Here is a 19,693-nt window from a genome sequence, read left to right as displayed (position 1 = left end):
TTTTGAGACGGAGTCTCGCTCTGTCACCCAGGCTGGATGGAGTGCAGTGGCGCCATCTCGGCTCACTGCAAGCTCCGCCTCCCGGATTCACACCATTCTACCTCAGCCTCCCAACTAGCGGGGACTACAGGTGCCTGCCACCACGCCCGGCTAATTTTTTGTATTTTTAGTAGATGTGGAGTTTCACTGTGTTAACCAGGATGGTCTAAATCTTCTGACCTCGTGATCTGCCCACCTCAGCCTCCCAAAGTGCTGGGATTACAGGTGGGAGCCACCACGCCTGGCTGACTTATTTTTTTCTTTACATTGATAATGTGGCTGTTAAAAAATCTTTAATTATGTGGCTGTGTTACATTGGTGACTCACATTATGCTGCTTTCAGATATATCGCACTGACTAGAGTGTGAGCCCTGTCCTCAAGTTGCTTAGAACCTAACACAGGAGACACAAGTGGAAACCGCTGTATATAAGTTGTTGACAGGGAGCTGCAGAGTGCAGAAAAGAGGAAACTACCTCTCTGGCAGTGGAATTGCTGTTTGCTGAGAATAAAGGAGAAAAAAAGGGAAGAGTTTCCAGGTAGAGGAGCCAATAGTGTACAGAGTGCTAGTCATGAAAAGATTGGTAGGAGGTATTCAGTGTGGTCAGAACCTAGGAGGCAGTGGCTTCAGACTCTGGGTGGAAAAGGAGACTGTGAGAGCCATGTCTGGAGCCAGGAAACCAAACTGCCTGACCACTGGATGAAGCTGACCAAACAGCATGCAAGGAATGGCATCCCCTCCCCCACCAGGCACCAGCTCTCAGATAGCCATCAGAGAGTCTGAAGGTCCCCACGTGTTCTTGTTTATTGCTTTTATCTCAATTTTACTTTCTTAAGGCCCATTTAGAATCTCACCCCTTAAGCAGATGTAACCTAGCCTTTGAGAGTTCACTTTGGATCATCTTATTAAAGTGATTAAAACATCATTCAGTTTTCTGGAGCTGCAGTCCCCATGATTTAATATTGAGCTGGTGTTAACTTTGACCTTTTCTTCTATAGAGTTTGTCAGTAGAGAAGTCAAAGAGTTGAACACTGAGGTTAGAAATATTGATAACTAAATATCCTCAGTAGGGCTGAAAAGAAGACATGCAAGAGCAGGTCAAGAGATAAAAGCAAACAAGTATGAATTTCAGAGCCCACACTGCTTCATTATTTTTCTGCTCCCTTACATTATCTTTTCTCTTTCTATAGGCAAGTATTTAGAAAACTTAGCAATGAAGAGAATAAGATGATCTCTGAAGTCTCTCCATGTTAGTATTAGGTGAAGCACAAGGAGCAATCTGAGTACCCTAGCAAGAGAGGAATCTGGTGGGCAGACCACTTAAAACTTGTGTGAATGACAGGAGTGGGGACCATGGTTACGGCAGTGACGCATGTCTTTCTTTGCAGGTGTTTGCACTTGTGACAGCAGTGTGCTGTCTTGCCGACGGGGCCCTTATTTACCGGAAGCTTCTGTTCAATCCCAGCGGTCCTTACCAGAAAAAGCCTGTGCATGAAAAAAAAGAAGTTTTGTAATTTTATATTACTTTTTAGTTTGATACTAAGTATTAAACATATTTCTGTATTCTTCCACATATTTTCTGCAGTTATTTTAACTCAGTATAGAAGCTGGAGGAAGAGATTTCCGAACTCTGCGCCGGGCTCAGAGCACTACTGTAACTTCCAAGGGAGCGCTGGGAGCAGCGGGACCAGGTTTTCCGGCTCCCCGGCCTGGGTGGCAGGGAAGAATGTGCCGGGATCCACCTCAGGGATCTTTGACTCTCTTTACTGTCTGGCTGGCCAGCAGCTCCGAGGGGTGGGGTTACAGAGATTTTGAGTTCTCAGGCTAGACGGTGGCATTGTACCCCCTGTGGCAATGAGGTGGCTGAAAGGCTGGGCTTATCGGTGGGGCAGCGAGAGAGCCGGGTGCTCGCGCCAGAGGGGTTGCCAACAGCCGTTGGGACGCGACACTGGTTCCCAGGGGAGAGCCAGCCGCTGCTGCGGCCCTGGTTCGGACAGCCAGGCCCTAGGGACCCACCATGGATCCTGGAGACGCCAAACCTGAGTCGCCCGAGGCACCTTCAGGGAACCTGAAACAACCAGAGACTGCCACAGCCCTGCCAAGTAGCGGCAGCGTAGTGAGTTCTGTACCCAAGGCACAGCGCAACGTCTCAGCGAAGACCGCATCCCGGAAGCACCCTGCAGTCTCAATTAGCACTGCGAAGTCCGCAGCCACCGCACGTCCCCAAGGCAGTGAGGGCACCGCACCCTCAAAGAAAGCCACCACACGCCCACCCCCAACGCCCACACTCCCACCCCCAACGCCCTCTGCACACACTGAATCCAAACTCTTAAATGAGACGGCGATCAAAGAGCGTGCGGAGGGCCGAGCCAAAGTCCCGTACAAATTCAGGGACAGCCTCAAGCGTTTTTCCTTCTCGCCCACTGGAATATTGAAGATCCTGAGAATGGTGAGCAGAGAGCTGGTGAGATCTAGCTGGGGGATGTGGCCGGCAGTGGCCTCGGGAAATGCCCAGGGGGTGCCAGCTCCAGAAAGCTTCCATAATTTACTTTGCCACTCACCTTTGTTTTGCTTCACCTTTCCTCCTCACCGCCGCTTGCTCCCCACACACTAAACCTTTCCTACTAAACTTGCCTCTTTTTTCCCCCTATTTTTTTTTTCTCTTCTTTATTATACTTTAAGTTCTGGGGTACACGTGCAGAATGTGCAGTTTTGTTACATAGGTATACACATGCCATGGTGGTTTGCTGCACCCATCAACCCATCACCTACATGAGGTATTTCTCCTAATGCTATCCCTCCCCTAGTCCCCCACTCCCTGCAGGCCCTGGTGTGTGATGTTTCCCTCCCAGTGTCCATGTGTTCAACTCCCGCCTATGAGTGAGAACATGCAGTGTTTTGTTTTCTGTTCTTGCGTTAGTTTGCTGAGAATGATGGTTTCCAGCTTCATCCATGTCCCTGCAAAGGACATGAACTCATCCTTTTTCATGGCTGCATAGTATTCCGTGGTGTATATGCGCCACATTTTCTTTATCCAGTCTATCATTGATGGACATTTGGGTTGGTTCGGTTTCCTCTCACAAAGGAAATTAGGGAAGCAATGAAGATAATAGGAATTTATAAGTTAGGAAACAAAAATAATAGAATCAATCAATACAAGAGCTGTCATTTGAAAGTCCTATTAAATTGATAAACCATTGGCCAACCAAGAAAAAAAGGGGGAAGAAAGGACATATATTTAAAATTAGAAACAAGAAGGGGAAAAAATCACAAACATCAGTGAAACTGAAAGGATCTACAGGAGTACCTTGCAAAACAGATGTGAATAATTGGATGAAATGGTTGATTTTCTAGAAGAATGTAAATTACCAAAACTGATCCCAGAATAAGGAAAAATCTAAACAGGGCAGTATAAACATAGAGAATTTTACCAAACGAGTATCTTTCAAAAATGTATCAGGCCCAGACCCTTTTACAAGTTAACTCTTTCAAGCCTTCATGGGATATAATTCTGACACTACTATAACTTTGTCAAAGAATAGAGAAAGAAGAAATACTTCTGAACTATCTTTACACATTCAGTATAATACTGATTGGAAAACTTGACAGAGTTCAGAAAAAGAAAACAAAGTAGAGATCTCACTTGCATCAGAACAAAATATCAATGTATTAGCAGATAATATTCATCAGTACTTTTTGAAAATATAATACCACAAGAAAGAAACAGGATGATTCAACATTAAGACTCTATTAAAATAATTAACTGTATTATAAGTAAAAGGGAAAATGAGATTATATCTATCACATTATAAAAAATTAGAAGATTATGTCACAGAACATGTGACAAAATTCAACATTTGTCCCTGATTGCCAAGAAGGGAGACCAGTAAGACAGGATTATATAAATATTCCATTGACATTGTAAAAATAAACATTTCAAACTAAGATCATATTTAAACATCAGAAGTATTATTTATTAAATGAGGGAAAAAATGATGCCTACTACACCATGAGTCAATTTTTTCTGAAACCACTAGTCATAATTAGGAAGGGGAAATAATATTTGAAAAGAGGTGGCCAGGCACAGTGGCTCATATCTGTAATCCCAGCACTTTGGGAGGCCAAGATGGGCAGATCACCTCAGTCAGGAATTCAAGACCAGCCTGGCCAATATGGTAAAACCTCGTCTCTACTAAAAATACAAAAATTAGCCAGGCTTGGTGGAGCGCACCTGTAGTCCCAGCTACTCAGGAGGCTGCGGCAGGAGAGTGGTTCGAACCCAGGAGGCAGAGGTTGCAGTGAGCTGAGATCACACCACTGCACTCCAGCCTGGGCGACAGAGCCTGACTGTCTCAAAAAAAACAAAAAGAGGTAAATAAATCCTTTCTTTCAGCTAATATGATTGTATATCTAGAAAAACCCAAATCAACTGGAAACAATTTAGGCCAGATAATTTAGTTAGGTGAGTCATTATTGTGTTAATAAATAAAAGCTTTCCTAGACAAATAACCACTTAAAATATAAGAAAATATTTTGGCTGGGCGCGGTGGCTCACGCCTGTAATCCCAGCACTTTGGGAGGCCGAGGCAGGCAGATCATGAGGTCAGGAGATTGAGACCATCCTGGCTAACATGGCGAAACCCTGCCTCTACTAAAAATACAAAAATTAGCCGGGTGTGGTGGCACGTGCCTGTAATCCCAGCTACTCGGGAGGCTGAGGCAGGAGAATCGCTTGAACCTGTGAGGCGGAGGCTGCAGTGAGCTGAGATTGCGCCACTGCACTCTAGCCTGGCGACAGAGCAGGACTCCATCTCAAAAAAAAAAAGAAAAAAGGAAAATATTTCTCTTTACAACAGTAATCAAAATGATCAAATATCTAAAAATAAGTGAAATGTGATATACATACAGGAAGAAAACTTTAAAACTCTCCTGAGAGATATTTTTTGAAAACCACTAAAATAACTGGAAAGACATACTTTGTTCTTGAGAAAAACTAAATTCTGTAATTTTTCCAAATTATAAGTGAGTATTTCATTTAGAAATCCCAACTCAAATGCCAACAGGCTTAGTCTGGGGAACTTGACCAACACAAACATGGCAGACATAAACAGTCTGAGAATTAGTAATAAGAGGAAGACTAGGCCAAACAATAACTCTGTATAGAGTGAATTGTCTATAACTTAGAGTACCAGAGAAGGAAGCAGCAATTCAATGGAAGAGAACAGTCTCAAGAGACCAAACTACATCTGAGAATTTAGTATACGATAAAGGTTGGATTGATCTGAAATCAGATCAGTGGGGATAATACTGGCATTTGCCAATAAATGATGTTGAGATAATCAGCAGCTGTTTGGAAAGAAAGAAAACGGAGGCTCTTCCTCACGGTTTCTACCAAAATCAATGTATATGTACTTTACCAGTATATATACAGACTTCTTTCTAGTATGAAATATAAACTGCTAATAGTGGTTACTTTTAAGGAGAGAGATTAAGTTTGGGTTGGGGGAAGAGAAATAAATTGATTTTTTTTATCCCTCTATACTATGTGCTTTTATTATTTTTATGTATTTCATTTCTTCAAAATAAATGTTAAAAATGTATGTGCAAAGCAGTATAGGCCACTGTACTGCAATATAATCATATTTATATTCTGACAATGTAGATTTTTTTAAATCATGCATTAAAACAAATCCTGTTTCTTTTCTTGCAGAGTCTTATCATAGGAGCATTAGCTTGTTTCATCATCGCCCAAGCCAATGAGTCATTTATAACAATCACAATTCTGGAAATCTTCATCGTCCTTTTTTTTATTCTAATATATATGCTAACCCTTCACCACTTGCTGACCTATTTACATTGGCCCTTACTTGTAAGTGTTCATTTTTACAATTCTTCAAATCCAAGTTTTGCCCTCAGCCCCAGAGTAAGGGCTCTCCTTAAGTGAAAACAACAGAGCTCTCTCTCTAGACAAGGACATAGCTGAGCTGTGACAGTTAGGGTGTTGCCCTGGTCCAGAAAGATTCCTTGGACCCTTGTGCCTGCAGGACAGCCAACACACCCCTGCTCCAGCCCTGAGTGTAAAACCCCTCATTATGGCACTAGACACGTGGTACTTTTCAGCTTGTCCTAAAAAAAAAAAATTTACTTAGTACATAAAGTAGGTAAGCACATTTCTCACCCATTGCTTGTGAAACAGTGCATGCTTCTACTTTGCAGGGAGCACTCTGATTATAAACATTCTCCCCAAAAGCAAAAGTTGATATGATGGCATTGTAGAAAATTGCTATGCATACCCTTAAAGATTGTACAGTCAACCTGTGTGTGTGTGTGTGTGTGTGTTAGGGTTCCTATCACAAAGAGGTGCCGGACTATCCAGAAAAAGACATTACAGAGCCTTCTTTAATAGCTTTTCCCAGACTTCCACATTCTTTTAAACAACTGCTAAAGCTAATCCCTCAGGTCTCAGACTAGAGAGGCAGGATGGTTTTGTCCAGAGACAGCCATGGGCCCGGATTCTGGCCCTGCCACCCTACTAGCCATGTAACCCTTAGCCTCAGTTTCCCCATTTAAGAAATACAGAGAAGGAAAAGTGTGATAATAACTACCTCATAGGGTTCCTGAAATATTTAAATGTGTGCAAAGCCAATAACATAGTATGTGACACAAAGTAAACATTCTAATGTCCAAAAAGAACAGCCACCCATCAGACCCATCAGATAGCTGGGTAGCGTTTGCCATTCTATCTTGCGCTGTGAACAATCCTAATTCAGAGCTTAGGCCTCTTCCACATCCCACTTCCTTATAGAACATTTTTCTAACCTTAAAGTCAGAATGTTCCTTTTGAGCTAAAACTCAAATATTGTCTTCAAATCTCTGAGAGATTTTCTGCAAAGGCTGCTGAGCTCTCTCTGTCCCACAGAATGCCGAGTACAGGAAGCAGACAAAGCAAATATGAGCAACTTTGATTGAACATGTGGAAGACTCTTTTAGTTATGGAGAGGTTTCTCAGGGGAAACTCAAATCTCTGTCCATGGAAATTTTCAAGAAGGGAAGGTAAAGTAACCATTTTTGAGCATATACTATGTGCCAGACACTTTTTCATGTTACCTTATTTAATCCTCACAACAACCCAGTGAGGTTATGGTCATCCCTCACCCCCGATTTAACAGATGAGAAAATTGGATTAAAGACATTCAATTGTCCTGGCCATATTTAGGTGCCAGAAACTCAGATATGCACCCAGGTCTATCTGACTCTAAAGCCCAGACTCTCTCCAGACTTTACAAACTATTATCTTGTGATGGTTTTCTATCTCCATTCTCCATTAAGGTAAGAAACTCAGTGAAACTACGAGTCTATGTCATCCTCAGATTCTCTACATTTTTTCTCTGTATCTTGTTTCCTCATGATTTTCTTAAAATACAGCACCAAAGGTGAATTGGTTATCCTGGTGGGTGTACACAGGCCCTTGGGGGTGGGTGACTGATAGCTCCACAGCACCATCAGCTATGGTCAGGAGGACCAGAGCCCTCTGAGAAAGGGACTCACGCAGGCTGGGTCCACACATAAAGCTGGAGAGGGCCAGGAGATGTCATATTTTGCTGTAGGGTCCAGCAGAAATGCCCAAGAAGTATCCCAGACAGAGGTAAGAACTAGGATCGCCTGAGCATGAACCGTGAGTGTCCTATGAGAGAATCTGTTCTCACAGTGGTCACAGAAAGTTCATCCCAGCTCTTGTAGGGTTACAGGCCTTTGGTCAACTCCAGTAAAGCCAGCCCCCCTTGCTGTGTCTGTCTTAAGTGACAGTATCCTCTTTTTGCGGGATGACTATGAGAGCCCAGAGGTGATTCGGAGCCCCTGTCTTTTCCTGCTACTGCCCTCGAGACCACAGGCCAGACCTGGCACAGCACAGGATATGCCTTGTGAGCTCCCAGGAGCTTCATGGTGGGGAAACTCTGTGTTACCAAGACGGTTGCCCAGTTATTCTGATGTTCAGCCCACACTATCAGGATACATAGGACACACAGTGAGCAACCACACAGTTGGTCAGATGGTAAGTGATCTAATTAACTTGGGAGTTTTTGAAAAAGACTCATCAAAACAGGACCCAAATTGCGTTCTCTTCTCCTATCCAGTCCTTTCCTTTCAAATCCGCTCTTTCTGATTCTGTGAGATGAAGGATGTGTACCTACACAATTTTTCAGAGGGGCAAGTAGCTACACTGTGAGGCCTTGGCACAGCAGGAAATGTGCTAGTTTCATAAGGCTATTGGTGCTAGGAGGTGATGACTTGGCACTTCAGAAGGTAGGCAGGCTTAGAATCAAGCTTCAGGAGTCACTTGGGACCTTATGATAAGGTCAGTGCGGGAAGCCATAGAACACACAGTCAATTTCATACTAGAACTGTTTTGAGTCGAGCTCTGCACAGCTTCAGAGACTTGCCCACAGCTGAGAGTGCCCAGCATGCAGCTACCACTTCTTTCAGCCCTTCCCTCCAGGCGAGAAGGCTTGGCTCCCAGGAGGTGTGGCATTAGGGTAAGGAGTACTGACTTTAAGTGGTGATTTCTAACTTAAAGGCTCATAAAAGGATAGAGTTCCTTATTTCCCTATTCCAATTATTGTTTGACAAAGGGGTGAGGGTAAAAGTCTCCACCAGGGAGACAAGAGTGTGATACATCAGGGCTTGGACTCAGCAGGGAAGCCCCAAAGAGAACTGACTGCAGATAAAGGTGACCTGCTGAGATCTGTGGGCTCTGGGACCATATTTTGTCAAGGCCCCCTCCTCTAGACAGAGGATGGACCCATACTCAGTCTCTGAGTTGCAGCTGTGAAGGGTGTGCCAGGGACCCTGACGCCATGGGAAAGGCACAGGTCCCGCTCTCAACCCCTAACCTATGTTAGGGCCTATGAGGTCTCCTCAGATGGGCTCTTGGTGTTCTTGATTCATGTGAACTCACAGAATAAACATGTCAGCTTCCACAGCACTGGTTTTACCTGCAGACTTGAGAGTGGAATTAAATCAGTAAATAATTTAAACCCATTTTTACCAGCATGAGTCTGCATCAAAGCTAGGAAAAGTGCAATTTTCCTCACCCCACACATACTCTTCATTTTTAGGTTTACCAACTCTACCCACTCTAGCCTAGTATCAGGTACCAAGATACCTAAGAAATTATGAATTCAAATTATTGTCTTCTAAATAGCTCATATTTTAAACACTTCTACATCATAAAAAATATAATCCGGCATGGTCAGAGAAACTGAGTTCTGGTGAAGCAGATGTTTTTGCCAACAGAAAGCAATTTTTTAAAAAGAATATAATAAACATTTTAAACTAAAACAAAAAATGAAACCAATGAAAGTTGCAATTAGTTGAATACCAGATAATATTCATTGTTTGTAAATTCCTATTACAAATACTACATTTTGTGAAACAATTCATGTTTAATGTTTTTCTTTTTTTTCTTTTTCTTTTTTTTTTTTTTTGAGATGGAGTCTTACTGTGTTGCCCAGACTGGAATGCGATGGCACGATCTTGGCTCACTGCAAGCTCCACCTCCCAGGTTCAAGCAATTCTCCTGCCTCAGCCTCCTGAGTAGCTGGGATTATAGGCACGTGCCACTGTGCCTGGCTAATTTTTGTATTTTTGGTAGAGACAGGATTTCACCATGTTGGCCAGGCTGGTCTCAAACTCCTGACCTCAGGTGATTCACCCACCTCAGCCTCCCAAAGTGCTGGGATTACAAGCTTGAGCCACCATGCCTGGCCTGTTTAACTTTTTTCCTAATATTCAGTGTTTTGTTTTGTTTTTTAATAAGCACTCATCATTAAGGCATCTTTCTCTTTCCCACTTATAATTCTACATGATTTTAATATCTCAGAGAATAGTTTGGAAGCTTTATGGAATAATTGTCAAGAAAAAACACATTTCTCATTTTAGTCAGAGAAGGCTACCTGACCCAATAAGGTATTTAAAGGGGAAAGAAAAATATAACAAGTAAGGATGATATTTATGAGGGAAGTGGAAGTCCTCCCGCACACGGCCAAGCTCAGCTGCAATTTTAACACAGCCATCAGGGATATCTGTCTCCGCCCAGATGAGGCAAATAAGAGGGTCTGTGTCTGAGGCAAAAGGGAGGAGGTTAGCAGAAGAAGGCCCATGGGCACTCAAATCAGACTGCCCAAGGTCATAGCCACTTACTGGCTGAACAACCCTGGGCAGGTTGCTTACCCATCTGTAAACTGGGGATAATGAGAGTTTGTTGTGAGAATCAAATGAGATCACATATTAACACATTGGCACAGTAAGTGCTCAATAAATGTGAGCTAGCTATAATACAAATGTTAGATGTAAGGCGAACCTTAGCTCCAGTGGACAGTTCAGGAGAGCACTTCTTTGTAAGTAAGGACCACAGTAAACTATAATGTCCATAGTCCCACAAGGAGATAAAATTATGACAGGAAGTTAAAGACTGGCTGGGCCTGGTCTGTGGTTGGTTTATTATTATCATTATTGATGTGCTTTTGTTCAAATTGTTGTAATCTAAGACCACAGCTGGTTAGTGGTCAGAGAAACTGAGCTCTGGTTATATAGATGTTTTGGCCAACAGAGCAATTTTTAAAAAAAGAATATTTGACTTTTGAAGTTTACACTCTGTTTCTCAGTTGTGAGAGTCCTTGTTCACATCTTTGATTACCTTGGTTTATACAATCCTCAGGTGTAAGCTTCCTGCAAAGCTGCAAACCACTGTTCCTGCCTCAGTCAGGCCTGCCCACTATGGGCAGACCTCTCGCTTAGCCTGCAGAACCCCACGGGACTTACTTCCAACCTCCACCAGCCCTGCTACATACCCCTGTTCCAGTGTTAACTACCAGGCACCAAAACAGTAGGCATTAGTGCCTTTCCAAGAGGCAAGTCGCATTCCACAATAGGGCTCCTCGGTCGCCAACCCCAACAGGAAGAACACCTAGAGTTTGCAGAGAGTTTACTATCTGTTTACATTTTGAGGGCAGATATGAACTTACATTTTGATGCACTCCCACAAGCTACTAGATGCCAGGCGTGTTATCAGATGCTTTCAGATTCATTATGCCATTTAATCCTCAGACCCAATGAACCGCAGTCATTATCCCCATATTACAAATTAGCAAGTTGGCAGACTGGTGATAAAATGTGCCCCATCTAGGAACTGGCAGGCCAAAAGAGTTCATCAACAAAAATACTCAACTGATTGGTGCTGTATCATTTTGACCCTCCAGACCCATTCCACAGAAAATGCCAAAGAGGGATTGGACGCTGCACTTCCAGACTAGGAGAATAGCTCATTTCCTCCTTATTTGGGTGTCACTGATGGGAGGCAATAGTGAGATGAGTTCTGATTCCACCCGTTATTCAATCCTAGGCAGCTGAAAAACTCCAAGCCTCCACCATGTCCTTTGTAAACGGGATGATGACAATTCTGACTTTGGAGGCTGCTTTGTAAGGGTTAAATGAGGTCAAATGACGGACTGGGAAATGCTTGGCACATCAAAGAGCTCCACTGGAGCCACTGTGATTCCATGATAACATACACTGGGTAGCAGTGCTCCTTGCTGTGTTTGAACTAGTGCACCAAAAAGATGACATTACCAAGGCAGACCATCAAGACTCAAAGACTTAAGCTATTCAGATTAGGTGTCTGGCCAATATTGTGGTTATGTTCTCCAGGCTTTTGCCTCTAGCCATACACTGCTGCCACTGGCACACTGTGTTCTCTTTCTTCCATTATTGTTTTGCTAAGAAAGCTCAGCCACTGCTCACCCAGGAGGGCACTGCCACCCACTCATCCTCACTCTTCATTTCAGTACCCAAAGAAGCAGGTTGGGCTAGCAGTTAAAGAACTCAGGACTGGCCAGGCACCATGGCCCACGCCTATGATTCCAGCACTTTGGGAGGCCGAGGCAGGCGGATCACCTGAGGTCAGGAGTTCATGACCATCCTGGCCAACATGGAGAAGCCCTATCTCTACTAAAAAATACAAAAATTAGCTAGGCATGGTGGCAGGCACCTGTAATCCCACCTACTCGTGAGGCCGAGGCAGAGATTTGCTTGAACCTGGGAGGCGGAGGTTGTAATGAGCCAAGATCGCACCATTGCACTTCAGCCTGGGCAACAAGAGCGAAACTCCGTCTCAAAAAAAAACAAAAAACTCAGGACTGAAATCCAGTTGAAACGCAGAAGGAGCACAATGAGCCTGCAGATGTCGGGGCACACCCAATTCTGGCCATCTTTCAGGAAAGAGCAGAAAACATTCACTCCAGAATATCAGGCCTGCTCCTCAGATGAGTTCATATGCTCTTGGGACACGTGAACCCACAGAATAAACGTGGCCTAATTTCCAGAGCATTGGCTTTACCTGCAGATTTGGGAGAAGTAAACCAACAAAGTGCTCATCTAAAATTTTATTTTTATATTAAAACAAATGAGTTATGGAATAGAATGCAGAATTTACATTAAAAAAATAAGACTTTCCAAAAAATTCACATTTATGGAGGGCCAATTTGGGCTAGGCCCCTTGATCACTAGGTTTTTTCTTTTTTTTTTTTTTTTGAGATGGAGTCTCGCTCTGTCGCCCAGGCTGGAGTGCAGTGGCGCGATCTCGGCTCACTGCAAGCTCCGCCTCCCGGGTTTACGCCATTCTCCTGCCTCAGCCTCCCGAGTAGCTGGGACTACAAGCGCCCGCCATCTCGCCCGGCTAGTTTTTTGTATTTTTTAGTAGAGACGGGGTCTCACCGTGTAGACCAGGATGGTCTCGATCTCCTGACCTCGTGATCCACCCGTCTCGGCCTCCCAAAGTGCTGGGATTACAGGCTTGAGCCACCGCGCCCGGCCGATCACTAGGTTTTTTCATGCTCACTTTCCTATTCCCTTTATGGAAAAAGTTGTCAGCTTTTTTTCTAATGGTTATTCTTTAATGAAAATAAATCTGTTCCTACAGACAAAGTCATATCTAGGATCTTAAAATCACATAAACTCATGTCTCTGGACGATGTAAGAATTATGCCTCTGAGGGTGCCTCCTCATCTTAATCAAATGGAAAGTTTTTAAAAGGCATCTATTCTTAGATGTGTAATTGACCAGTTTTAATATTTATGAAATTATATTTTTGTGTAAACTTGATAAATTTCAATTCTTTATTACAGGATCTTACCAACAGTATCATTACAGCTGTGTTCCTTTCAGTAGTTGCCATCTTGGCCATGCAAGAAAAGAAAAGAAGGCATTTATTCTATGTCGGAGGGGTAAGTAGAGGCCTTCATGACTCCATTTAAGATCAGTATTCCGGCCAGGCACGGTGGCTCACGCCTGTAATCCCAGCACTTTGGGAGGCTGAGGCGGGCAGATCACAAGGTCAGGAGATCGAGACCATCCTGGCTAACATGGTGAAACCCTGTCTCTACTAAAAAATACAAAAAATTAGCCAGGCATGGTGGCGGGCACCTGTAGTCCCAGCTACTTGGGAGGCTGAGGCTGGAGAATGGCGTAAACCTGGGAGGCGGAGCTTGCAGTGAGCCAAGATCGTGCCCCGCACTCCAGTCCGGGCGACAGAGCGAGACTCTGCCTCAAAAAAAAAAAAAAAAATCAGTATTCCAAGACTTTGAAAAGGGAAATTGGCAGACCCCATTATATCATTAACCAAGCAAAATCCCCACTACCACCCACTCTCCTTCTTGCACTGACTTCTTCAGGTGATATGAAGTTGCACAAACTCTGAGCTCATGAAAATCTTAATTCTAACATGCATTCTCCAAATAGGTACAAAAACAAGAGTCTGCCAAACCCCTTTTGAGAATTGTAGACACTATTTTTGAAATGTTAAGCAAGATCTTTTTGTCTATAAATAGGACTTTGATTTTCTGGACTAGAGAATTGTATTTTAAAGACAGATAAGAGAGATTGTAAGGGGGAAAAAGTGTACTGTCTAAAGTGAATAATCCAGCCTATTCAGGAAGGAAGGAAGAGGAAGGAAGGAAGGAAGGAAGCTAGCTGCCACACATTGAAGTGCCCAGTATATGCCCTGCACCAGGCGAGGCACACTCTGATTTAATCTTTACAACTCTTATTTGTACAGATATAGGAACTGAGGTTAAATACTTTGCTCTGGGTCACAAGACTGGGACAAACTGGGACTCAAAAGAAATGGCAGATCAAATGCTTGGAAGATTCAGGGGGTCAGGAGGGGAGGTAGGGCTTTGGTTTAAGAAGTTAAACAATGAGAACATAAATTAATGCAGAAAAAGGAGTTTATCTGAATTCATTCCATAATCAATAAATATCTATCAATCCCATTGGATCGTGCCAGACATGAGCTCAGTGCTGGGGATAGAGCCCCTTCCCCTTTGGGTAAGCTCACAGATTCGCTGGGGCAAGACACCTAGGAAAACTCATTAAGCAGCCAGGAATTAAGTGACGGTAAAGAGAAGCATCCAAGGCTGTCGAGAGTCCCGGAGTGCACAGGGGAATATCCGTGCCATGGGCCCCTGGTCCCCATCCCCTGACTCTGCAATCACTCCTTCTACTGCCAGGAGTTCCCACCCCCAGTTCTCCATTTCTTGCCTGGAGGACAGCATCCCACCACACCCTTCACTGGTCTTCCCGCCTCCAGCCTGGTTCACTTTCCGTTCACCTCATGGCCACTGAAAGTAGGTTTTCTGAGTCTCACACCTAACCTCTTTGATAGAGTCCCAGATCCTGCATCTCTGCCCACCTCAACTCTGCCCACTTCTCAGCTGGCTCCAGAGGTCCTGGGCACACCAGATTCCTTAGAGACCCTAGTCCAGTGCCTGGGTTCTCCTCCTCCCCTTAGGAATTCCTTCCTGCCCTTTGCAAACATAGCCCAAAAGCCTTTCCAGGGAGAGGCCTTTTCAGGACCTACCCCTACCTGCAGCCACCTAGGGCCACTGCCCTTCCCTAGTCCTTTCCTGGTGCCTCAGACATCAAGCGAGGCTACTACTGACAACAAAATCCCCCATTTCCAAAATCCCTTTTTCTGAGAAAGGCAGAGTGGGCCTGCAGCAGGCAACTGGACAGGCACCAAGAAAGTAGTGAAGGGTCAGAGAGGACAGGAGGCCGCCCGCAGCGCCCACCCTGGATAGGGATAGGTTCAAGGGGTTGCTACCGACCTGCAAAATAACCCCGTCTTTCCTTCTCGCATATGGTCTTGTATCTGACAGTCCCTGTGTCTCACAGCGGTAATCGTGTGTTGCATCGATGCGTTTGTGGTCACCAAGATGATGAGGACTAACTTGAAAAGATTCCTGGGAATCGAATTTGAAAGCAAGCTTTCCCCCGCCAAGGACGCCTACCCCGAAACCGGCCCCGACGCCCCGCAGAGGCCCGCCTGAAGCCAGCCCCGCGCCCTAGCAGATGCACGTGTCTGTCCAATCTCTGCCTCCGAGCCCACCCCCGAGCTCGCGTGCTGTCACCCATTCCGGCCTAAATGTGACCATAAAATTAGGGCTACTGCTTTTATTAAGAATATCTGCTTCCTCTCTTTGCCTTGTGTAAAAGTCGTGTCGTATTTTCCTGCGCAAGTCGCGTTGTATTTTCCTGCGCGTGGCGCTGCGCCCGCGGAGCTCAGGACGGTGACCCGGGCTCGCAGCCCCCGACCCGGCAGTGGAGCGGCGGCTTACAGACCTGGGGCTGCCTGGAGACGCCGGGATGGGACCTCGAGAGCAGCTCCGCGCCGAGGTGGGACCAGCGGTTTGGGAACGGAGGTGGGGCCCGTCGGGGGGCCGGTGCGTGGAGGGTGGGCGGATCCGGCCACTGCGGGGTGGGTGGGAGCTGCGCCAGGAGAGGGGCGCGTGTGGAGAGGGCGCGGGAGTTGACATTCGGTGGTTCTGGCAGTTAGCTGAGCGCGCCCTCAGCCGCTCGGTTGACACCAGGCTCTCTAGTAGGCCTGGCCTACCCAGAAACAGCAGGAGAGAAGAAACAGGCCAGCTGTGAGAAGTCAAGGACACCGAGTCAGTCATGGCACCTAAGGCGGCAAAGAGGGCTAAGACAGAGCCAGCTCCACCTCCAGCCGGGGCCAAACCCCAGGAGGACAAGAAGGACGATAAGGAGCCATCGGAGAAACCTCAAAAGTTGGTGCAGCCCAAGCACGAAGTGGGCAGGAGGAAGGGGTGTCGCCACTACCGGTGGGAATTAAAAGACAGCAATAAAGAGTTCTGGCTCTTGGGGCACCCTGAGATCAAGATTCTGAGTTTGGTGAGTTAGACTGGTATCCCTGGATGGGGGTCTTTGGCTGAGGGTGGGGAGAAGGAGGAGGAGGCTCCAGGGGTCCTCAGAGAGATGGTTAGAGGCCCTTGCTGCTGGCTAAGGTGTCTATGTCTCACTGCAGGGCTGCCTAATAGCGGCAATGATACTGTTGTCCTCACTCAGCGTGCACCCCATCTTGAGGCTTATCATCACCATGGAGATATCCATCTTCAGTTTCTTCATCTTACTGTACAGCTTTGCCCTTCATAGATACATATCCTTCATCCTGTGGCCCATTTCTGTAAGTAAGGGGCGATGGGGAGTGCCTGCATCCAGAACGCTGATTATGTGTGTGTGTTGGCACCTGGAAAGTCACAGAACAGAGAGACACACCTCACCTCCCATATCTGTGCCTGGGTCAGGGGCTCAGAACATCAGTGGGGCCCAGGCAGAGGCAGCTGGGTGCAAGAGGGGTAGCTAGGCAGAAAATGCTCCAAAAAAGCCTGTCTGTGTGTTGGAGTGAGAGTGGGGAACTCTTACCTACCCGGTGGTCAAAGAGGGCCTGAGCCTTTGTTCTCTTTAGGGCAAGGGGAGGTGTAGCAATTAGTTGTTCCTCTGAACTCCTGTGCCAGCTCACACTTGACAGGAAATCACCCCAGAAGGACCCCATTCCCAAAATTCAAAGAATAAAATTACTCTCCCATAAGTCAATAAAATAAGACAAAAATGGGAATTTTTTTTAAAAAAAAATCACTTCTAAAGCAGTGTTAGGTCTCCAGTGAATATCCCTAAAAAGGATACTTGGATCAGGATGTTCAACCCAAAGCAGTCATCTAGTGGAATGAGACAGAACTGGGCAAAGTACTGAATCATTCCTAGCCTGTTTCCTCATCTGTAACATGGGGACAGTCATATTCCTTGCAGAATTGACATTCAATCCTGAGGATTAAATGTTAATTGCTTGACACTGTGCCTGAGGACTCATGGAGTTGAATCCCTCACCTGTGTAATCACAGGGCACACCCACCTAACCCCTTGCCAGTCAATGAAGACCCCAATTCCCAAGTCCCTTTGTTCATTGCACATTCACAGCCTGCCTCCTGAGCCCTCTTGTTCACTGTTTCACTCACTTTACACTTGAGGAAATTGGCTTAGAATGGCCAAGCAACTTGCCCCCAGCTCACTTAGCTGGTAAGTAGCAGAAAAAAGCTTCGAACTTAGCTTTATGAGTACATTTCATCCTGCCTTCTTATTAAAAGCTATTAAGGTCCAGGGATCCAGAGGTCTTGGTGAGGTAGATGAGGACCTCCAATACAGGGAGAAAGGACAGGAGGGCCAAATAAGGACTCTCAGAAAAGGGACAAGCAGAGGACAAGGTAAAAGGACAGGCAGAGGACAAGTTCCTAAACAAGGAGCCTGAGAAGACATTTTTAGTTCCAGCAAGATGAAAAACCAGTGAACCCTGAAAATCTTCCTGCTGTGCTTATCTAAAAATACCAGGGGAAATGTAACCAGTATTGCTTTAACTGAATGAATGGTGGGCAAAAGAAATGAAAACACAGAGGCGCCAGAAATGGAAAACGGGGCAGTGATCACATAAGCTGCAAAGTATGAGTGGGAATGGTCCACGAGGTAGTGTCTCAGGAACCTATAGCATGAATTTTCATGCACTCTCAAGTCAGGAAGTAAGGCCTTGATCCTAAGCAAAGTGGGAATTTAGAACTGAAAACCCTGTATAAAGCCAGTACCCTGGAAAGGCTACCCCCTTAGGGAAAACATGGACAAAGACACATACCCTTCTTATTCCCAACACAGAGGAATAAGAAAACATGTTCATCTCTGCCTGAGTGTTGAGTGGGCAGAGAGGAAGTCTTCCTTGAGAAATAGAAACCTTAAGCCTGCCCTTTGTACAGATTGGAGTTTGAATTTTTGTTACCTGCAGCCTAGAAACCTTCATGTAGCCCAGAAACCTTCATCCCTGGGAATTGCCATAAAAATTGATCCCAGTCTGATGACATTCTGCTGATATCCTTGGACTCCTGATAGAAATAAATGCAAAATCACAATCAGGACATGAAGAGATTCTCACAGAGGGGCGGGGGGAAAACCTTGTCAAAAATGAACTAATAATTCAAAACTACAAAACACCTAATTTAAAAAAATCCCCATTACTTAGAATCAACAAACACAACAGATGGATTAGAATCCTGAGAATATGAGATACTAGAAGAGCTGTCTGAGAATAATAATATATTTTAAGTGATTATAGACATAAGAGTCCTGAGAAAAGAATAAGACACTATGAGGACAGAATAGACAGATTTTTTAAAAGTACAGTGTCTAGAATAGAAAGTATAGTTATTGAAATAAAAATGTCAGTAGATGAATTCAAAAACAGATCAGACATAGCTGAAGAGGGAACTGTTAACCGAAAGGTATGGGGAAATTACCCAGAACACAGCGCACAGAGAGAAAGAAAATAAGAAAGAGATTGAGACAGAACATGGAGTGAGAACATCCATCAAGGTTGTCGGGCTGGGTGTGGTGGCTCACACCTGTAATCACAGCACTGTGGGAGGCTGAGGTGAATAGGTCCCTTTGGTCCAGGAGTTTGAGACCAGCCTGGGCAACATAGGGAGACCCTGTCTCTACAAAAAAAAAATTAAAAATTAGCCAAGCATAGTGGCACATGCCTGTCGTTCCAGCCACTCAGGAGACTGAGGTGGGAGGATGACTTGAACCCAGGAGGTCAAGGCTACAGAGAACTCTGATGGTGCCATGGCACTCCAATCTGAGTGACAGAGCGAGACCCTGTCTAAAAAATAATAAAAGAGGTGTCAAGAAGCTAGGCACAGTGAGTTGTGCCTATAGTCCCAGCTACTCAGGAGGCTGAGGCAAGAGGATCTCTTGAGTCCAAGAGTTCAAGGCTGTAGTGTGCAGTGATCACACCTGTGAATAACCACTGCACTCCAGCCTGGGAAACAAACAAGACCCTATCTCTTAAAAAAAAAACAAGCAGGGGGAGGGGTTGGCATGTGGTTCACGCCTGTAATTCCAACACTTTGGGAGGCCGAAGTGGGAGGATTTCTTGAGGCCAGGAGTTCAAGATAAAGAAAAAAACTTCAATAAAAAATTTTAAAACTTATTAAGGGAATAGATGAGAGGAAATATTCAAGAGAATGGAGGCCAAGAATAGTGGCTTACACCTGTAGTCCCAGCACTTTGGGAGTCCAACATGAGAGGATTGCTTGAGCCCAGGAATTCAAGACCAGCCTGGACAACGTCATGAGACCTTCCGCTTGTCTCCACAAAAAATTAGCCAGGCATGGTGGCACATGCCTGAGGTCCCATCTACTCTGGAGGCAGAGTTGGGAGGATCACTTGAGCCCAGGAAGCTGAGGCTGCAGTGAGCTGTAATC

General features: G+C 45.1%; 3 protein-coding genes across 11 annotated transcripts in view; all 3 read left to right on the top strand.

Moving 5' to 3' along the window:
* CKLF (chemokine-like factor) overlaps positions 1–1,828 on the top strand; it is a 14,983-nt gene extending 13,155 nt beyond the window's left edge. For 2 of the 5 annotated variants that reach the window (XM_011932113.1, XM_011932115.1), the window contains exon 3: positions 1,427–1,611. In XM_011932113.1, coding sequence (XP_011787503.1) covers positions 1,427–1,552 — 126 coding nt within the window. In that variant the 3' untranslated portion in view covers positions 1,553–1,611. The other 3 variants (XM_011932114.1, XM_011932112.1, XM_011932116.1) reach the window with 3 other exon arrangements.
* The window catches only part of LOC105504605 (CKLF-like MARVEL transmembrane domain-containing protein 1), a 28,050-nt gene extending 12,495 nt beyond the window's left edge, over positions 1–15,555 (top strand). Inside the window, exons 3-6 of one of the 4 annotated variants that reach the window (XM_011932117.1) lie at positions 1,624–2,487; positions 5,749–5,907; positions 13,220–13,318; positions 15,251–15,555. In XM_011932117.1, coding sequence (XP_011787507.1) covers positions 2,056–2,487; positions 5,749–5,907; positions 13,220–13,318; positions 15,251–15,421 — 861 coding nt within the window. In that variant the 5' untranslated portion in view covers positions 1,624–2,055 and the 3' untranslated portion in view covers positions 15,422–15,555. Of the gene's footprint in view, positions 1–1,623; positions 2,488–5,748; positions 5,908–13,219; positions 13,319–15,250 lie in introns of those variants that run through there. The other 3 variants (XM_011932118.1, XM_011932119.1, XM_011932120.1) reach the window with 3 other exon arrangements.
* Positions 15,556–15,824: 269 nt separating this feature from the next.
* The window catches only part of CMTM2 (CKLF-like MARVEL transmembrane domain containing 2), a 14,315-nt gene continuing 10,446 nt past the window's right edge, over positions 15,825–19,693 (top strand). Inside the window, exons 1-2 of one of the 2 annotated variants that reach the window (XM_011932105.1) lie at positions 15,825–16,283; positions 16,417–16,575. In XM_011932105.1, coding sequence (XP_011787495.1) covers positions 16,047–16,283; positions 16,417–16,575 — 396 coding nt within the window. In that variant the 5' untranslated portion in view covers positions 15,825–16,046. The remainder of the gene's footprint in view (positions 16,284–16,416; positions 16,576–19,693) is intronic. The other variant, XM_011932106.1, reaches the window with a different exon arrangement.

Source organism: Colobus angolensis, unplaced genomic scaffold, assembly GCF_000951035.1.
Source record: "Colobus angolensis palliatus isolate OR3802 unplaced genomic scaffold, Cang.pa_1.0 Scaffold93, whole genome shotgun sequence".
In the NCBI taxonomy this organism is placed as follows: domain Eukaryota; kingdom Metazoa; phylum Chordata; class Mammalia; order Primates; family Cercopithecidae; genus Colobus; species Colobus angolensis.
This window is presented reverse-complemented; position numbering and strand designations above follow the sequence as displayed.